Source organism: Palaemon carinicauda, unplaced genomic scaffold (assembly GCF_036898095.1).
Source record: "Palaemon carinicauda isolate YSFRI2023 unplaced genomic scaffold, ASM3689809v2 scaffold110, whole genome shotgun sequence".
In the NCBI taxonomy this organism is placed as follows: domain Eukaryota; kingdom Metazoa; phylum Arthropoda; class Malacostraca; order Decapoda; family Palaemonidae; genus Palaemon; species Palaemon carinicauda.
In genome coordinates, this window is record NW_027168594.1 from 142,464 (window position 1) to 161,427 (window position 18,964).

The following is an 18,964-nucleotide window of genomic DNA, read 5'->3' on the forward strand; positions in this document are numbered from 1 at the left end:
AGCTACATGATTATCGGGTAAGTTTAATATTGAAAAATGCAAGTTCTAATAATTCCAAGCCAGACTATTCAGTGTACAGAAGAAAAACACACTCGAGAGAAGAGTGATCCTCGACCTGTCTTGTCTCAAAAATAATCATCAGATGCAACGCATTCAAAATGACCATCATGCATGTCCGCTAACTACTATAAAAGGGGATTAGATCTGTTCTATAGACCTATAGTCCGTATTCACCCCCATTTCCAATCTTGGCAAGGGTTTCAGCTCAGGAGGGGTTCATACTGGTTCATAGTGATGACTATCAGCCTCAGTATTACCTAATAAGTGATGCCAGTGATAAAACTCCTTTAGTTGCAAGGAGTTTGAGTCATTGCCTATTGAACACGTGGCTGATTTGGGCAGATAAAATAATTATGCCTCAAGTACACAAATCATGTCTTGCAGGATCTACTGTAGGTTTCCTGGCCAATTTCATAAACTACCAAGAGAGCTATTTGAGTAGCTAGGCCACTATTGGAAAATGTCAAAAGCCATACTAAGTCTGCAAAAAGCATCTCAGCAAAATATTCTGAGCAAGGTTAGATTCTTAACTTCAAGCTGCTGATTTTTTAGACAGCATTTGGAGAAGGTCATGGGGCCTTCTTCAGTTTGTCTCAATAGTTGACCTAGTGTTTAAGAACTTGTTAAAAGACCTCAATTGGGTGTGGAGAAGAGTGGCTCAGAAAGGTTGTCGAGATAATAAGGCCCAGTTGCTACAAATGAATTCTCTGGAGGTGGACCACATCAAAGGCCCTTTCCATATCTAATCCATTGGTTTCTCTCTGGTTTTCATCTTTCATACAGACCATCCAAACTGGGTTCAGGATGTCATTCAGATGAGGCCTATGTGTTTGGGAAATGGTCCCCTCAGTTCACAGCATTTCACATAAATGTGTTAGAATTTATGGTAATTTGCTTGACCATGAAAAAGAGAATGCAGTTCTAAGATAAACAGGCATAAATATAATGGCTGGTAGCTGTGGCTAAAAGACACACAACACTAAAACTTCCTACTGGAGAAGGTAACAATAACTAAAACTTGAGTTATTGGAACAAATATGCCCTAAATATTACCAAATATCGAGAAAATACAGATAAATTATGAAGAAACAACCAAATAATAATAACAAAATTTAGCAGCTACAGCAGTAAAACTTGCTACAACCACAAAATATGATACCTAGTCAGATGAAAGGGTTTTATTTCTCAAGGAACAGTTGACCTCAAGGTATAAGGCAGATGTAAGCATAAGGGGTTGTGTTGAAGTTTCAGAGATGAAAAACTTTCCTATAGGTAAGGGTAGAAGAGACTCTTTACCTGTGGTAAGCAGCTCTTCTAGGAGAAGGGCACTCCAAAATCAAACCATTGTTCTCTAGTCTTGGGTAGCGCCGTAGCCTCTGTACCATGGTCTTCCATTGTCTTGGGTTAGAGTTCTCTTGCTTGAGGGTACACTCATGCTCACTATTCTATCTTATTTCTCTTCCTTTTGTTATTTTTTAAAATTTTATAGTTTATATATGAAGTTTATATATAGAAAGATTAATATTAACATTGATAATCTTATCAAGATATTTTATTATAATAGTTCATTACTTATACTTTATTTTCTTATTTCCTTTCCTCACTAGGCTATTTCCCTGTCGGAGCCCTTGGGATTATAATATTATGATTTCCTAACAAGGGTTGTAGCTTAGCAAGTAATAATAATAATACAAAACAAATTAAAAAATATATAACCTGGAATTAAAAAACAACAAATGTGTGAAGAAGAATTCAGCTAAATTAACCAAACTCCACAACAAATTATCTGGTAATTCTGCTAACTTGAGGAAACAGCCTAAAATATTATTGTAAGATTGGCAAAAGCATTTATAGAGAGAAAAATGTGGAAGTAAAGCGTAAGGTAAGTGAGGCAAAGAGGGCAGCTGACCTGAGGTGGGGTCAGCGATTGGGTCATTCATATGAAGAGAATAAGAAGAAGATTTGGAAAGAAGTGAAGAGAGTAAGGAAGGCTGGTTCAAGAATTGAAGAGACGGTGAAAGATGGAAATGGAAGGTTGTTAAAAGGAGAGGAGGCAAGAAAAAGGTGGTGGGAATATTTTGAAAGTTTACTGAATGTTGAGGATAATAGGGAGGCAGATATAATTGTTGTTGAAGGTGTTGAGGTGCCGATGATGGGAGATAAGAATGAGAGAGAGATTACAAGAGAGGACGTGAGGAGAGCACTAGATGAAACAAGAGTAGGAAAAGCATCTGGTACGGATGGTGTGAGAGCCAAGATGTTGAAGGAAGGGGGTGTGACTGTACTTGAATGGTTGGTGAGATTGTTTAATATGTGTTTTGTGTTGTCAATAGTACCAGTGGGTTTGTGCATGTATTGTACCACTATATAAGGGTAAGGGAGATGTGCATGAGTGTTGTAATTCAAGGGGTATTAGTTTGTTGAGTGTAGTTGGAAAAGTGTATGGTAGAGTACTGATTAATAGGATTAAGGATAAAACAGAGAATGCAATCTTAGAAGTACAGGGTGGTTTTAGAAGAGGTAGGGGTTGTATGAATCAGATTTTTACAGTTAGGCAGATATGCGAGAAATATTTAGCAAAAGATAAGGAGGTGTATGTTGCGTTTATGGATCTGGAGAAAGCGTACGATAGAGTTGATAGGGAAGCAATGTGGAATGTGATGAGGTTATATGGAGTTGGTGGAAGGTTGTTGCAAGCAGTGAAAAGTTTCTGCAAAGGTAATAAAGCATGTGTTAGGATAGGAAATGAAGTGAGTGATTACTTTCCGGTGAGAGTGGGGCTAAGACAGGGATGTGTGATGTTGCCGTGGTTGTTTAACTTGTATGTTGATGGAGTGGTGAGAGAGGTGAATGCTCGAGTGCTTGGACGAGCATTGAAACTGGTAGACGAGAATGATCATGAAAGGGAGGTAAATCAGTTGTTGTTTGCGGATGATACTGTACTGGTTGCAGACGCGCAAGAGAAGCTTGGCCGATTAGTGACAGAATTTGGAAGGGTGTGTGAGAGAAGGAAGTTGAGAGTTAATGTGGGTAAGAGTAAGGTTATGAGATGTACAAGAAGGGAAGGTGGTGCGAGGTTGAATGTCATGTTGAATGGAGAGTTACTTGAGGAGGTGGATCAGTTTAAGTACTTGGAGTTTTTTGTTGCAGCAAATGGTGGAGTGGAAGCAGATGTACGTCAGCGAGCGAATGAAGGATGCAAAGTGTTAGGGGCAGTTAAGGGAGTAGTAAAAATAGAGGATTGGGCATGAATGTAAAGAGAGCTCTGTATGAGAAAGTAATTGTACCAACTGCGATGTATGGATCGGAGTTGTGGGGAATGAAAGTGATGGAGAGACAGAAATTGAATGTGTTTGAGATGAAGTGTGTAAGGAGTATGGCTGGTATATCTCGAGTAGATAGGGTTAGGAACGAAGTGGTGGGGGTGAGAACGGGTGTAAGAAATGAGTTAGCAGTTAGAGTGGATATGAATGTGTTGAGGTGGTTTGGCCATGTTGAGAGAATGGAAAATGGCTATCTGCTAAAGAAAGTCATGAATGCAAGAGTTGATGGGAGAAGTACAAGAGGAAGGCCAAGGTTTGGGTGGATGGATGGAACGAAGAAAGCTCTGGGTGATAGGAGGATAGATGTGAGAGGCAAGAGAGCGTGCTAGAAATAGGAATGAATGGCGAGCGATTGTGACGCAGTTCCGGTAGGCCCTGCTGCTTCCTCCGGTGCCTTAGATGACCGCGGAGGTAGCAGCAGTAGGGGATTCAGCGTTATGAAACTTCCTTTGTTGTGGATAACGGGGGAGGGTGGGCTGTGGCACCCTAGCAGTACCAGCCGAACTCGGTTTAGTACCTTGTCAGGATGGGAAGAAAGTAGAGAGGAGAGGTCCCCTTTTTCGTTTCATTTCTTTGATGTTGGTTAACCCACAAAATTGGGGGAAGTGCCTTGGTATATGTATGTATGTGATTTATAGATACATATATGATAAAAATACATCCTAGTTTAAAAAAAAAAGGCCCAATTTTATCAATATAGTAAATTTCATCAAGAGCATTTCAAGAGACCACCAACACGTCAAAACTTGAAATTGAAGACAAGAAATGGATTTATGATGAAATCAGGCAATTTTGTATTCACAAATGAAAAACTACTACACTATAGCCAAATATTTCTTTACTTTCCTAAAATAATTATTTATGAAACAATAGATTTTCTTCTTAACATAAGAATTTATCAAAATATACACTATATATTTTTCTCACTAGAAAGTAAAATATCAAACTAATGGAAATTGTGAATCATCCTATCTACAGGAAATATACCTTCAAAATACTTAGAAAATTTTTCCCTGTTGGAGCCCCTGGGCTTATAGCATCTTGCTTTTCCAACTAGGGTTGTAGCTTGGATAGTAATAATAATAATAATAATAATAACTCTTACCCCTCATTTTCACTACTGCTATCCTGGTCTACCTCTTCTTTCACAGTCACATTTCTTAATTCATGAAGCCTTTTCATAGCATTTATCCTGTCTTCTTCAAATTTTCTCGCCTCTTCACTCAAGTATGAAATATATTTGGCTTGTGTCTGAAAAACAGCATAATATTAACTTGATGCAGATAAAGATAAAAAGTGACCTAAATATTTCCAATAGGCATTTAAGTTGATAAATATTAATGCAGAAAAACTTATATTTAATGTAATCTAAATTTACTCAATTTTACTTAGTAAAAAATATACGATACTAAGCATGAAATGCTGTACAATCTCGCTGGCATTCACTAATTAATGTTATTAAACTGTTAAGGTCTTTTTGCTACCTATTTTGTGTAGAAAAAAAATGGAATTTTATTTATGAAATTTATTTCTATACTGTACTCACCTGATGCTCATATTGCTTATACTCAAGAAGCTCAGTTTAACAACGTCATATCATGACTCATGTCCATAGAGTAACACCGATCTCACTAAACTGATATATGCAATAGTCTTATTTTCCAAATTTTACTTAACCTAGCTATTGTCTGATTTGCTTTTTTAAATCTTTCACTTAACTCTAATATTAAAGACACTGTATTAGAGATCATAGTTCCTAAATACTTAAATGATTCTATATCATTAATCATTTCTCCTTCCAATGATATTTCATCTTCCATTGCATACTCCGTTCTCATCATCTCTGCCTTTCTTCTATTTATCTTCAGCCCAACCTCATGTGACATTTTATGCATTCTCATAAGCAAGCATTACAAATCCTGTGGTGATCTGCTAACAAAGACAGCATCATCAGCATTCTCTAAGTCTGCTAAATTCCTATCACCAATCCAGTCCAATCCTTCTCCACCATCTCCAACTGTTCTACGCATTACAAAATCCAAGAGGAGGATAAACAACATAGGTGACAACACATTCCCTTGGAGAACTCCACTGTTCACTGGAAATTCATTTGATAGGACTCCACTAACATCAACTTCGCACTTGCTATGGTCATGAAGAGACTTAATAAAATTTAGATATCTAAGAGGAATTCCATAATAACTCGGGACCATCCACAAAATTCGCCGGTGCACACTATTAGAGGCTTTTCATAGTCCACAAATGCCATCAAAAGTGAATTTTTATATTCTACATATTGCTGTATATCATGTCTCAAAATTAAAATTTGGTCAGTGCAACTTCTACCTTTTCTAAATCCTGCTTGTTCATCTCTCGGCTTTTCATCAATCTTTCTCTCCAGTCTCTTTAGAATGAGCATACTATATATTTTCATAAAAACTGAGGTAAGTGTTATGCCTCTGTAATTATTGCAATCAGTCAGGTCTCCTTTTTTTTTACCATTTTTACCAACGCTCTTAATTCCCACTCACCAGGTTTTACCGCTTCATGCCAAATTCTAGAAAATAATCTTGTAAGTAGTCTGGGAGTCACTTAATTTTCGGCCAGTATCATCTCGGCAGTTATACCATCGTATCCTCGGGCTTTCCATCTCCTTAGTTTTTTAGGATACCTTCGACTTCAAACACACTAAATGCATTCATGGACACATCAAGGTCTTCATCAGCTTCAGGTATATCAATCTAATTATTCCCTTCATATCTCCTATTCATAACTTCACTAAAGTGTTCAATCCAACGTTGTCTTTCTTCATCTTCTGTTGTTATAACAGACCCATCTCTCTTTTTGAGAGGAAGTTGCTAGCAATTATAATTCATGCTCCATTGCACAAAATACACTAATCGGGGAATAAGTCACCTTCCTTGTAAGAGAATTCCTCGAAAGGGAGTTGAACGGTTACACTTCAATTCTGTAATGAAACAAACACACGGCAGTGTTGAGAACCTGCCGACCATCAGTTGCAGAGAAGGGCGGCAATGACAACTCCCTTACGGTGGAGGCAGTTGGATACGATGTCAACAGCAATTAAAGTTACACGTACCTAACAATGTATATTTCCATTTATATACATATATACTCAAATATATGTAAGATAAATGGAAACACACAAGAAAAAAAATAAAAATAAAGAATCATCAAGGCAAGTCTTTGCGGGAGAGAAGGGCAGCATGTCCGTCCTCTTCCATGCCAAAAACTAAGGTGGTTACTCAGCCGAGAAGTGTGAGTGAGTGGGGTAGCCAGTCTAACCCCCCCCCCCCCCTCTAACTAGTGGATGGGGTAATTATCCCTCTTTAAAATTACCATGGCTTGTCTTTCAGCTGCACCGCAAGTAATACCCTATTATAAATAGCGAAGGTTTGTATCTGTGTCGGAACAACTTCTCATTTTACATATCTGGTAACTGAAGGTAAGATGAATATATATGATAGTGAATAACTTGCAAAATACAAATTAGAATACGATGTCAATTATTGAATACTGTACACAATTACACTATAAGTGGGCTAGTTGTGGGGCATCATTACTTACTGGATTTTGTACTTATCTGGAGGCCTGACCACACAACTACCGCAAGTTACGATTTATTCAAATCAATACAGTATATTTCCTGTCTGATATAGAAGAAAAGTATATCTATTATCTCCAATATCTGTTCAACTTCAAACACATCCCCATACTATACCTTTCTGAACTGCATACCAATTGAGGTTAAAGTCATGTATCCTATTGTAACTTCCCACACTAAATGGTTGTAGTTTAAAAATAGTACAGAAAAATTACCTCCACATCAAAGTCATCTTTGTCCAGCTTGATTTTGACATTATCTGGCTTAGACGGTTTCTTCAATTCTCCTGATTCTATCTTCTCTTGTATACTATTGATCACAGTCGGTGGGGGTCTGAAGATGAAAACATTGTTTCTTATGATTAAAACACAATTATTTACAATATCTGCATAATGTCATATTCTTCCACATTCAATTTAATTATTAAACGCTTCATTTCAGGATACCAAAAAACTTAATACTTAGTACAAATACATATTTACTGTAATAAGAATATTATACAAATAAGTTCTTAGTTGAATCAATTAAGGAGAGCTACTCAGTCTCATTGAAACAATGTTATTCTGAAGTTACTTAAAACTCTTACTTTTTCTATTCATCGACCTTTTTCTTTCATTTAAAAAACATTAGAAGGAGAATTCTATGTTACTGTCATTAGAACACCTAGTTATATCTGAGTCTTGAAACAATACTAAAATACATTCCACCAAGGTGGACGAGGTACTTCCCACTCTACTGGGTAGATGTAAACAATCACAACAACTGCAGCCTCAGATTCAAGCACATGAAATGTGACTTACTTGTCATGGATTTCTTCATGTATATCTAATGAATTAAGTCCCCAAAATTGTGGTAAGATACGTTAATTTGCTTATAGTATGTATTTTTGTACCTTTTTGATATTATGTTTTATATGTTTTTATTTGTACCTTTGATATAGCCAATGGCATCCTACCAGTTTTGTAGGCATTAGCCTAAAAGTGTTTTCTTTTGTTTTCAGTTATACTCAATTAATGGCTCATGGTTTATATAATAAACTACAAAAAGGACCATGGAATGTTATTATACCCAAATTTGAGAATCAACACTGAACGGGGCTAAAATCAATTAATAAATACAGAGCCACGTACTGTTCACAAGAACATTCTATATTCTAAAAGCTGTATGTGAAAAAGTTTCATAGTCCATTTTGTGTTCATAAATACTTTATATTATTCTATAAAAGTATAGAAATAATTTTTAATGGTGTCCATTTTTCGTACAGAAATTTTGTTCTTTTCAAATAGTGAATGTACTGATTGTAAGTTACGAAATTCTCTATCTTTTCATGTTTGAATGATAAAAATTGGTTAATATTGAAAAAATGTAGTAAATTTTCTTTAAAAATTTTAAGTTTTGAGAAAACAGGCATAGAAATTGGTTGATTCTACATTAATATATACAGGAGCTACTACATGTGAGTTTTCCGTTTCTAGGTAATTTATATCCCCATTTTTTATGTTTGAATGATAAGAAAATCTCTCTCTCTCTCTCTCTCTCTCTCTCTCTCTCTCTCTCTCTCTCTCTCTCTCTCTCTCTCTCTCTCTCTCTCTAACTTTACAGCTTACTACAGTAGCGGTATTCCCATAAGTCTCTTCCAGTTTCATTTCTAGTTTTCCCTAGCAACCTGGTATAGTACATGTTCTAGCATTATCATACAAAATTTAATTGAACATATCAAGGTCTAATGTTATCTAGTGAGAACAAGATGGATTTCTAACTTCATTTTTTTCCTTTCATTAAGCCTAACTTGTTTAATAGTATTTTTTCCAAGGCCTTATCAACACTGCTTTCTAAATCAGCAGCTCATATTTACTTGATGTGCTTGAGATGGGGGATCAGCAAATGACGTACTTTTTTGGTGAATTTTTATGTCTGCTTTGGGAACATTTTGTTCAGCCAGGTAACTCAAAATTTATCCTATCTAGATAAGTTTTATTGTCATTCTTATTATTCTGTCATAAAATATAACCTTCTAAAAACCCTAAAAGGAATGGTATAACTAAAAGATTAAAGTTGCCGCTTAAATTTGAAAATTATATTCAATTTAACTTTTTTGCTAGCAGCCACGAGCTCGTTCTTGGGTGCAACATGATCTGCAACATACCAAAGTTGTCTAAGAGTTAAACCGTCTCAATTACCTCTAACTATAATTATGAAATATAACCTTTCACTAAAATTAATTGAAGAGATTCACTATAGCCAGAAAATCTAACTATGACCCTCCAAACTAGTCCAACGAGCTGTGAGTTAAACAAAAACTTACGCTGAAATTGTCATTAAAGCCGGCCAGAAGAACACTGACATCATTCTCTGGAACAACAGACTATCAGACGCTTCACGTGCCTTCACATCTTCAGTAGACTCTGGTCTGTAAGGAAATCAGATTATAAAATCAGTTCATTAAAAAATAGGCACATTATGCAATCTTTTAAAATACTATGTAGGCAAGAGGCATGTGAAAACAATTTTTCTATAAACCTAATATCAGTACAGTATTGGTATCCGATGTATTATCGGTACTCACAGAAAGACGAAATACATGTTAAAAGATGGAATATATAAGAAATAAATTTTTTTTATAAAAAGTCCTAATCATTAAAAACTTGCACATATAAATGCATAAAACTTTGCATTTAATTCCTACATTCATAAAATTAACAGCTCAAAAAGGATTCTCTTAAACTCATTAATATCACTAAGACACTTTCATACACGACATTACTGTGAATTCAAAGAAATTCAGATATTTTGAAAAAAAAAAAATTAAAAATGGGTATTTCTACTATAAAAAGTTATCATTTCCATACTTACCTTATAAGCTATGTTATTAATTTAGAAATGTGACCTTCCCAACCTTACAATAAAAATAAATTTATCACATCACCATCTTCCTCGATCCAGGACCAGCCAACACAGCATTCCCACGCCATGTCACCTGGAGGTCACCAACCGAGCTGGCTCAGCTCAGGATGCTGCCTTTTCCTCATGTATCAGATTATTTGAAGTTGTAAAAGCTTAATACTTAATCACCACCACCACTTATATGGAGAGTAAGGAAACACCTATTTTGGTGCTATGGTATGTTTGGAAATGTTGGATCTTAAAATAAAAATATTGTTTACTTCTCCTGTATTTTATTTCCTTATTTCCTTTCCTCACGGGGCTACTTTTCCCTGTTGGAGCCCATGGGCTCGTAGAACATGCTTTTCCAGCTAGGGTTGTAGTTTAGCTAGTACTAACTATAATAATAATGAGTCTTACTTTTGAATCATAAGCTAAATCACACATTTCCAAGGAAGGGGGTAAGCGATGCAAAAATATATGTACAGTAGGGTCCCGAATTATGCGAGAATTTGGTCGATTAATGACCTCGTGTAAATGGAAAATCGCGAATTTCGAAACACACAACTAACAGAAATAATTCCATTGCGGCCATGGCAACCAGCAATTTGCCTATTCAAATGTGTTTACTACCCATTTCCAATACTTTCTTTGTACTATACTGTATTTCTTTATAATATCAAATTGTTTTTGTAAGTAAATAAAACATTTAATATACTTTAAAGTTCTAATAACTTGAAAAATGGTTAAAATTACAACCAGGATAGGTGTAAACACCATATATTTCCCGTTACAACACAACCCAAAATACAGACAAATTTTAATGTTTGTCATATCTATTGTATAATACAACTGGTGAATAGCAAAACCATCACTCTATAGACTAGCTTGTTGTATGATTGAAAATCCAGAATTATCAAAATAAAGGCGATTTTATATCATGCGTTTCCTAAACACGCTAAGTGGCACAATAGAAAACGACAACCAATGTTTTGTTTTCGTTTATCTCTGATCACAACGAAGAAACAGACGCATTTATACATCTGTGTTTTTGAATTGACAGCAATTTTACCAAGTATAGATTATATGTTGAATTTGTTATTACCAATGTTCTAATTATTTTTTATTAGAACTTTCAAATAAATGAAATGAATGCCATTTATGAAATGTTTTTCTTTATGATGCCGCCTGAAACGGAAACCTTCCATTTGTTTACGCTCCATCTTCGATCTTAATAAACAAACAAATGCATTAAACACACATGATCTAAGTCATAACTAATGATATTACAAACATTTAGTAAACATTATGTTATTACAAATATTTTACTTACCGTATCCATATAAATTCCTAAATTCGTAGCAAAGCTGGAAATTTTTTTTCCTTATGCGTTTAATCCACAATAGCAAACTGCCGCTAATGACAGAGTGATAACTTACGATAATTCTAAACTGTTACGAAAGATAATTGTCCTTTCCATATCCAAAATACTTTTCCTAACTTTAGTTATAAGTCAACTTGTACCCACCTCAATTATGGATCCATATGCAAAAAAGGTAAAAGAAGAAAGTACTAGGCCTATTTTTAAAGTCACCGAACAATTAGGTTACCGCTATAACGTTCGATGTGAGAGAGAGAGAGAGAGAGAGAGAGAGAGAGAGAGAGAGAGAGAGAGAGAGAGAGAGAGAGAGAGAGAGAGAGGGATGGTTTTAAAGTACTAAACAATAAATATGATAGGTTATAACACATTGGTGTTTATGTAATATTAACTGTATAGATGGTTTGAATAAGTTAAGAAATGGTGCAAACAATTCTTTGTTATTGTATTCGCGCGGAAGCTAGACATCAGCTGATGTGATCACAGCCAAAAGTAAAACAAAAATAAGTTAGCAATACTCGATTTTTAAAACACACCCGAAATTTAACAACATAAGTACATGTTTTATTATAGCGCAATTGACATTTAAAGAGTAAAAATTTTCTGGAATAGAATGGTGTTTCCTAAAAAATAGTGGTTTGCGGACGAAATCGGTTACCGTATTTTAAGCTATGATTGAAATGGATGTATACACGGTATAATTTTTTCGTTTTGTATTTAATTGACACTTCAAGAAAACCGATTTTGGTTTCTTCATCTATTTGTAAGTATTGTATAACGGGAGAGAGAGAGAGAGAGAGAGAGAGAGAGAGAGAGAGATATTATGACGCAGAAGGTTACAGACCTAGAACAGGGGAGGATGAAGGTGGGGGGAGTGATGAGATAGGCTGGGTGGACTCGCATGGGAGACGGGGGAAGGGGGGATTTGGTTGCCAGTGGCTAAAAATAGATTCTGAAAGACGGTAAAGGGAAAAACGAATCCCATCGAATAAACAGAATAAGGAAAGGGAATAAGATCCAGAGGAATAATAGATATAATGGAATGAAAATGACTAGATGGTGTTAGTTGTGATAAGAATAATTTAGATATTTGAAATAAGAGTGTCTGAGGAGGTATAGAAGGAATTCGTGATAAATATAGAGGATTATCAAAGGATACAGTTAGTTTGCATTAAAGGGTTTGTTATCGTTTATCGGCAGTGAATAGCCTAAACTTCGGTAACGAGTCGTCAATATTTTGTCATATTTTAAACGGTATACATTTGATTTGCAAACATTGGTTTTGTAGAGTAGACGGTAAAATAAAATCTAGAGAGAGAGAGAGAGAGAGAGAGAGAGAGAGAGAGAGAGAGAGAGAGAGAGAGAGAGAGAGAGAGAGATTTCTGCCATCAAATCTCTCTCTCTCTCTCTCTCTCTCTCTCTCTCTCTCTCTCTCTCTCTCTCTCTCTCTCTCTCTCTCTCTCTCTCTAGATTTTATTTTACCGTCTACTCTACAAAACCAATGTTTGCAAATCAAATGTATACCGTTTAAAATATGACAAAATATTGACGACTCGTTACCGAAGTTTAGGCTATTCACTGCCGATAAACGAACCCAGTCTACTCGTGAAAACCTTGAACGCCCAGAGGGAAAAATAAAGCCTTTAAATATACTGTACTAAACAAAAATAATGCTTTAATATACCATCATTAACACTACCATTACAATTATCGTAAGGTTGGAGAAAGATAAAGATTGCCGAGAACGTAACCACATTTCTGTTTACATTTTGTCAGCTGGACTCGCACAGTTAACAGTTGATTTCATTGTTGATGTGGAATTTTATCCTTAAATAGGCTATTCATTATGAAATTATGTTAATGAAATGTAATGTTGATATTGTTTTGTAACATTTATTATAAATCACCGTATTTAGGGCTACCAATATACTTAAAAAGACAATAGATTTGATACATTTTGTAGTGCTTGACTCGCAAACTTTGAACAGCCTCGCAGATACAGAAAATTTATTTTTGAAAAATAGCGATCGCGGAAAAGGGGAATCGTGTAATTCGAACACGCTTAATACGGGACCCTACTGTACAAATTACAACAACAAATACTACAGTCAGCCTCCAACACTCACAAGGTAAGACGTGTTCTCTGCTCTTTGCCTAAATATCATGGTTAGTGGTCCTTGAGGTTCTTTAAATAATCTATCCTTGACCTTATGTATCATTCTGGCCTTTCTTTCAGTGCCAGCATAGCTAGGCATATATCAACCTTCTTTGTGGCAAACCTTCAAGAAATGAGAATTCTATAATACAAAATGAAGATTAAGATAAAGGACCTTAGTTCCCAGCCACAGAACATATCACGCAGAGGGCTGAGGTTGTGGGAATGCATTGGCGCCTCTAGGGTCAGAGTTCACGAAGTCACCCACACTAACTCGGCATTCTTCGTTAATGCAGACAACGATGACTCAGATAAAATCTTCCAGACGGACAAGGCTGTCTTTCAAAATGCACAGTTTGAAGTGATTGAATCCCCATAATATAAGACTGCCAAAACAATTGTTGTTAACCATCTGGAAGTATCAACATCAGACTGTAGAGAACAACTTAATTCTAGTGTTGAAAGGAAAAATGCCTGGGCTAAAGTGGAGGATGTGATAAAAATTCCAAATAATCCTCACATTATGAAAATTAGGTTTGAAACACTGAAGATGGCAAAGAGAGCCAAGGAAGCCAGCCTCTTTATAGCCTATCAATTTGTCCCAAATCAATATATTGAACAAGAAATATTTATGAAATTGTCTTTTTGATATAAAAGGGATTTTGACGTAGGAAAAATCTATTTTTGGGCTCGAACCATGTTGTCCTGATGGAAGTTTCCTCCGGCAGCTTCCTACTGTATAATATTTCTGCGACTGATATTATAAGAGAATTACCGTCAGGTATCACAGGGTTCTAACCCGCGGAACGACTATCCGAAGATATCGTGTATAATCAGGGACGTATCCTAAGATAACCATAGATATCTGCACCCCGAATAAACCTTTCCCAGTCTAATCCTCTATGAAATCTGTATAAGGGATGTTCTAAAGATAAAAATGTCAAAATATGCTCTGAATGCTCATATGACCATACAAGGAATGTACAGAAAATACAAAGATATGCATCAACTGCGACCAATGACATAGAACCCTTGCAGCAAAATGCCCAGTGAGAAAGGCTCTAATTGAAAAGAAAATGCAAGAGATAAAGGTAGACAGAGATGCAACATCTATTACAAACAACAGCACTAGTTATGCCAAGGTAACAGCTACCAACAAAGGGAATACAGTAGTGCCTCAAGATACGAAATTAATTCAGCTTTCGTTTCGTAAAAAAGGGATTTTGTCGAAGGAAAAATCTATTTCTGGGCGAGGAACCTATGTCGCCCAGTGAAAATGCTCCTTAAAGCACCATTTCAAAGGTATAAATACTGCTAAATATACCAGAGAAAAAAGGTTGCATGGAATGCTAGGAATATATACAGCTCGCTCACCCCTAAAGGGTGTCGGTATTAAAACTGGGGCGAGTGATACCACTACCAGAGATCCCTTTCCAATTAGACTTCTCTCTCCTCAAAATCCCCCGTTACTACGAGGTGTCGTTCACTACAGCTACGGCCCCATGACGCACTAATAACGCACCGCAAGACACAGGAACGCAAAGGGAAAGAACAAGGGAGAGCACAAAGGTATCACGTGGGGACCGCGTGAGACACAAAGGGTCGCACAGGGATTAAGGAGAGTGTTGAGATGATATCGCGACGCGACCAGAGAACTTACTGGAGGTCGAGACCTGAGCGAGCATGCTCTCTGACCCGGGGTTAGCCTCAGGGCGCGTATCACTCCGCCTGAGGTTACCCCTCATAGAAAACGGGACTAGGGTTAACTACACAAAACTCTGGTCGGATGGGAGGAGATCCCAGATATTCCTAAGAAAGTAGTTTGAGGTAAGTACTCCGTGTTGGAACAAATTACTCTTTATGTATAACATATTCAAACACTAGGAAAAGATTGGTACAATTAAAAATCATAATCCCCCAGTTCTTGGAAGAACATTCTAGTCTGTACAGTATATCCATTATTATAAGAATTCTTTTTTATGATTTGAAAATAAGAACCAGCTAAAGCAATTAAAAAATAAAATTCTTAGTTCTACGCTGGGTTTTAAGAACTATTTTGTTCAAGGCATTATGACGTATTACAAAATGTTCAGATATGACCATAACTACCAATAGTTAAATGTTTATCTGTTAAACAGGCATCTTATCATTCTATTGAACCTACCCTTATGTTCATATTGCTTTTTTACCAAAAGCTTCTTTTATCATTTATCCAAAAAATGTATAACAAAAAATAAATTTTCTTTCCTTTCAAAAGATACAAGTCACAGAAAATTAATGAGAAAATCTTGCAGTTAATGATAAGTAGCAAGCTTGGAGTTAATCATTTTCTTTTCAGTTTTGTCTGTCGCAGCTCTCAACAAGACACGTTGTGATAAGTTTTTACTACATTTTAATTAAATATCCACTTGTTTGGTTAGCATTTCTGCATAGGGAAAACACTGGGTTTTAAATAACCGTCTTCCTTTGCCTACACATACACCGAATAGTCTGGCTTATTCTTTACAGATTCTCCTCTGTCCTCATACAACTGACAACACCGTGATTGCTAAACAATTCTTCTTCCCCCAAGGGGTTAATTACTGCACTGTAATTGTTCAGTGGCTACTTTCCTCTTGGTAAGGGTAGAAGAAACTCTTTAGCTACGGTAAGCAGCTCTTCTAAGAGAAGGACATTCCAAAATCAAACTATTGTTCTCTGGTCTTGGGTAGTGCCATAGCCTCTATACCATGGTCTTCCACTGTCTTGGAGTAGAGTTCTCTTGCTTGAGGGTACACTCAGGCACACTATTCTATCTAATTTCACTTCCTCTTGTTTTGTTGAAGGTTTATAGTTCATATAAGAAATATCTATTTTAATTTTGTTACTCTTCTTAAAACATTTTATTTTTCCTTGTTTACTTTCCTCACTGGGCAATTTTCCCTGTTGGGGCCTCTGGGCTTATAGCACCCTACTTTTCTGACTACAGTTGTAGCTTGGCAAGTAATTATAATAATAATGATAATAATAATAATAATAATAATTAATCAAATATTTGTCTGATAATACTGATAACCAATACCAAAAGTAGCTTCACTTATGATTTGCTCACAGCCTGATTCAGAGATAGAGTCTAAAGCTCTTAAGCCATGGCAACCAGCAGGCGGAACAAAATTTAACCATTACTAAAGGAATTTTTATTACCTGAACCTCATAATATCCACATTCATAAAAGGACTTATGAGAAGCAAGGTACTCAATCCTGATATGTCACCAGAGCCAAATAGATTTTACATCAATGTTCATGTGTGGATGATATCATTATGAAAGACAACAAAGTTATTAATGCTATGAATGATTCCTTGGCAGAAGCATTCAACCATTACTTATGGCTAAGCCTCTGTAAGGAATTTCATTACTACTACAATAATTGTGGACTCGAAAGTTAACTGTTTACCTTTTATCTTCAATGAAAAATCTCCGAATCTTTTTACTTTTAAAAAATAGCAAGCTTTTTTAACTTCCTTCTTAAAAAGGAATTAACACACTAGCTCAAAGAGCTATCTTGTGATTACTTCCTTAATTTAGATTTAACACTACCAGTAACATTGCATTAAATGGATTTATTTCTAAAAAAAGCTAAATAATTTGCATAAACACCAATTACTAAATATCAGTCTGGACTACCAACCTTACTGAGGAGTTAACTTCTCCCAAAGGGTTGACATCTTCACCATTGATTTTCATCTTGATATTGGACAAGCCACTGGTAGCAGAATTATTAGTATTCCCATCAACTGCAGGCGTAGATTCAACTTTGATGCCTTTCACAGGTTTACCTTTGAAGAAAACAAATATGCACATAAAAATCAACATTCAAAGCTTTAAAACAATAGTAGCAAAATTGTCTACTTCTACACTTAGAAGAATAGGAAAATAATTTCTAAATGCATTCTATAACAAAACAAAACATTAAATCAAAATTTTTTCATGATAATTTATCTAAACTTTACTTCATATTTTCAAATATGCAAAGCAGTATTTTTAGTTTTGCCTTATAAAACTGCAGAAAAGGAAAGAAACTTATTTAAGACAGCTGAGAACCCTGCTAGTCATGACCTAAATGCCACAAAAATTCTGAGCTACAAGAAAAATGAGAAATGATGAATATACTATACAGCAAACAATAACTAACAATTTTACTTCATATACACTAAATAATGTATGCTACTGAGGCTATAATATTCTGAAATAGTTTCATCCAGAGAATGGCCTGATACAAGGGCATCCACTAGATAAATACCACAGGAGCAGAATTTTCGACAAATGCAGTATAAGAAGTTCATTAATTTGCAAACTTACCCCTAGAATATGCTTTAACTACATCAAACGTCTTTGCCCTTGATGATAATAACTTTAGACGTTTTGCAGATTTTCTGGATACGTTGACCTGTTCCTGGTGATAAAGTGAGATAAAAACTAACATTAATTATACATATTTTTACCCTGAACTCACATCTCAAAGCAAGTGTTCTCCACCCCATAATCATAAATAAAAAAAGAACCACAATCGATCTGCACCATTTGCTACAATATCAGATTTCAGTACGGTAAATGTTGGCGTGTGTAAGCAACAGGTTGGGTAGCAAGTCAGACTTACCACTTACAATAGAAGACTTGCTGGCTTTCTAACAATACCAAAGAAAGTTAACTAAGTCAAGAGCTTTAAATGCTCATTATTAACCCTTTTACCCCCAAAGGACGTACTGGTACGTTTCATAAAAGCCATCCCTTTACCCCCATGGGCGTACCGGTACGTCCTTGCAAAAAAATGCTATAAAAATTTGTTTTTCATATTTTTTGATAATTTTTTGAGAAAATTCAGGGATTTTCCAAGAGAATGAGACCAACCTGACCTCTCTATGACAAAAATTAAGGCTGTTAGAGCAATTTAAAAAATATATACTGCAAAATGTGCTGGGAAAAAAATAACCCCCTGGGGGTTAAGGGTTGGAAATTTCCAAATACCCCGGGGGTAAAAGGGTTAACAAAGCTTGGCTGAGAAGTGAGTATTTGGCACGCCATATCAGTATCAACACAATAAATTAATAATTCTAGTCTCCCCCAGAATTTAACTTGATCTAAAAAAAGTATTTACTCTCCCCGCCCTTTGCGAGAATTGTGCGTCAATTATTCTGCTCAAGACGTAGAAGTTTTACGACTGTGTAGTGTAGGCTCTCCATTTCCATTAGCACTTAACCTTGAAACATACTCTCGCGGAGAGGAACAGTGAGACATCGTTCTCCTAACAACAGTCATTCAGTACTTTCTATAATAATAATTGTTTTAATAATCTTTACAATAATAATTTCAATGCTAACAAATCCAATAGGGAAGACAATTCAAAATACAATAAACATTTATCACAATTTGGAAGATAGATAAATCTTTGTATTGCTAACGTAACGGAAAAACAGCGTAACATATAACCTCTGGTGCTATATACCAATAACTACCAGATTGTTTCTTTACTTTACTAGGGGCATGCATCTCTTGAAAAG

General features: G+C 35.7%; 1 protein-coding gene across 1 annotated transcript in view; it reads right to left on the bottom strand.

Moving 5' to 3' along the window:
* The window catches only part of LOC137635280 (uncharacterized), a 153,494-nt gene that overhangs the window by 18,641 nt on the left and 115,889 nt on the right, over positions 1 to 18,964 (bottom strand). Inside the window, 5 exon segments of the mRNA XM_068367741.1 lie at positions 4,489 to 4,634; positions 7,224 to 7,341; positions 9,314 to 9,418; positions 17,095 to 17,242; positions 17,766 to 17,859. Of these exon segments, the coding sequence (XP_068223842.1) occupies positions 4,489 to 4,634; positions 7,224 to 7,341; positions 9,314 to 9,418; positions 17,095 to 17,242; positions 17,766 to 17,859 (611 nt within the window).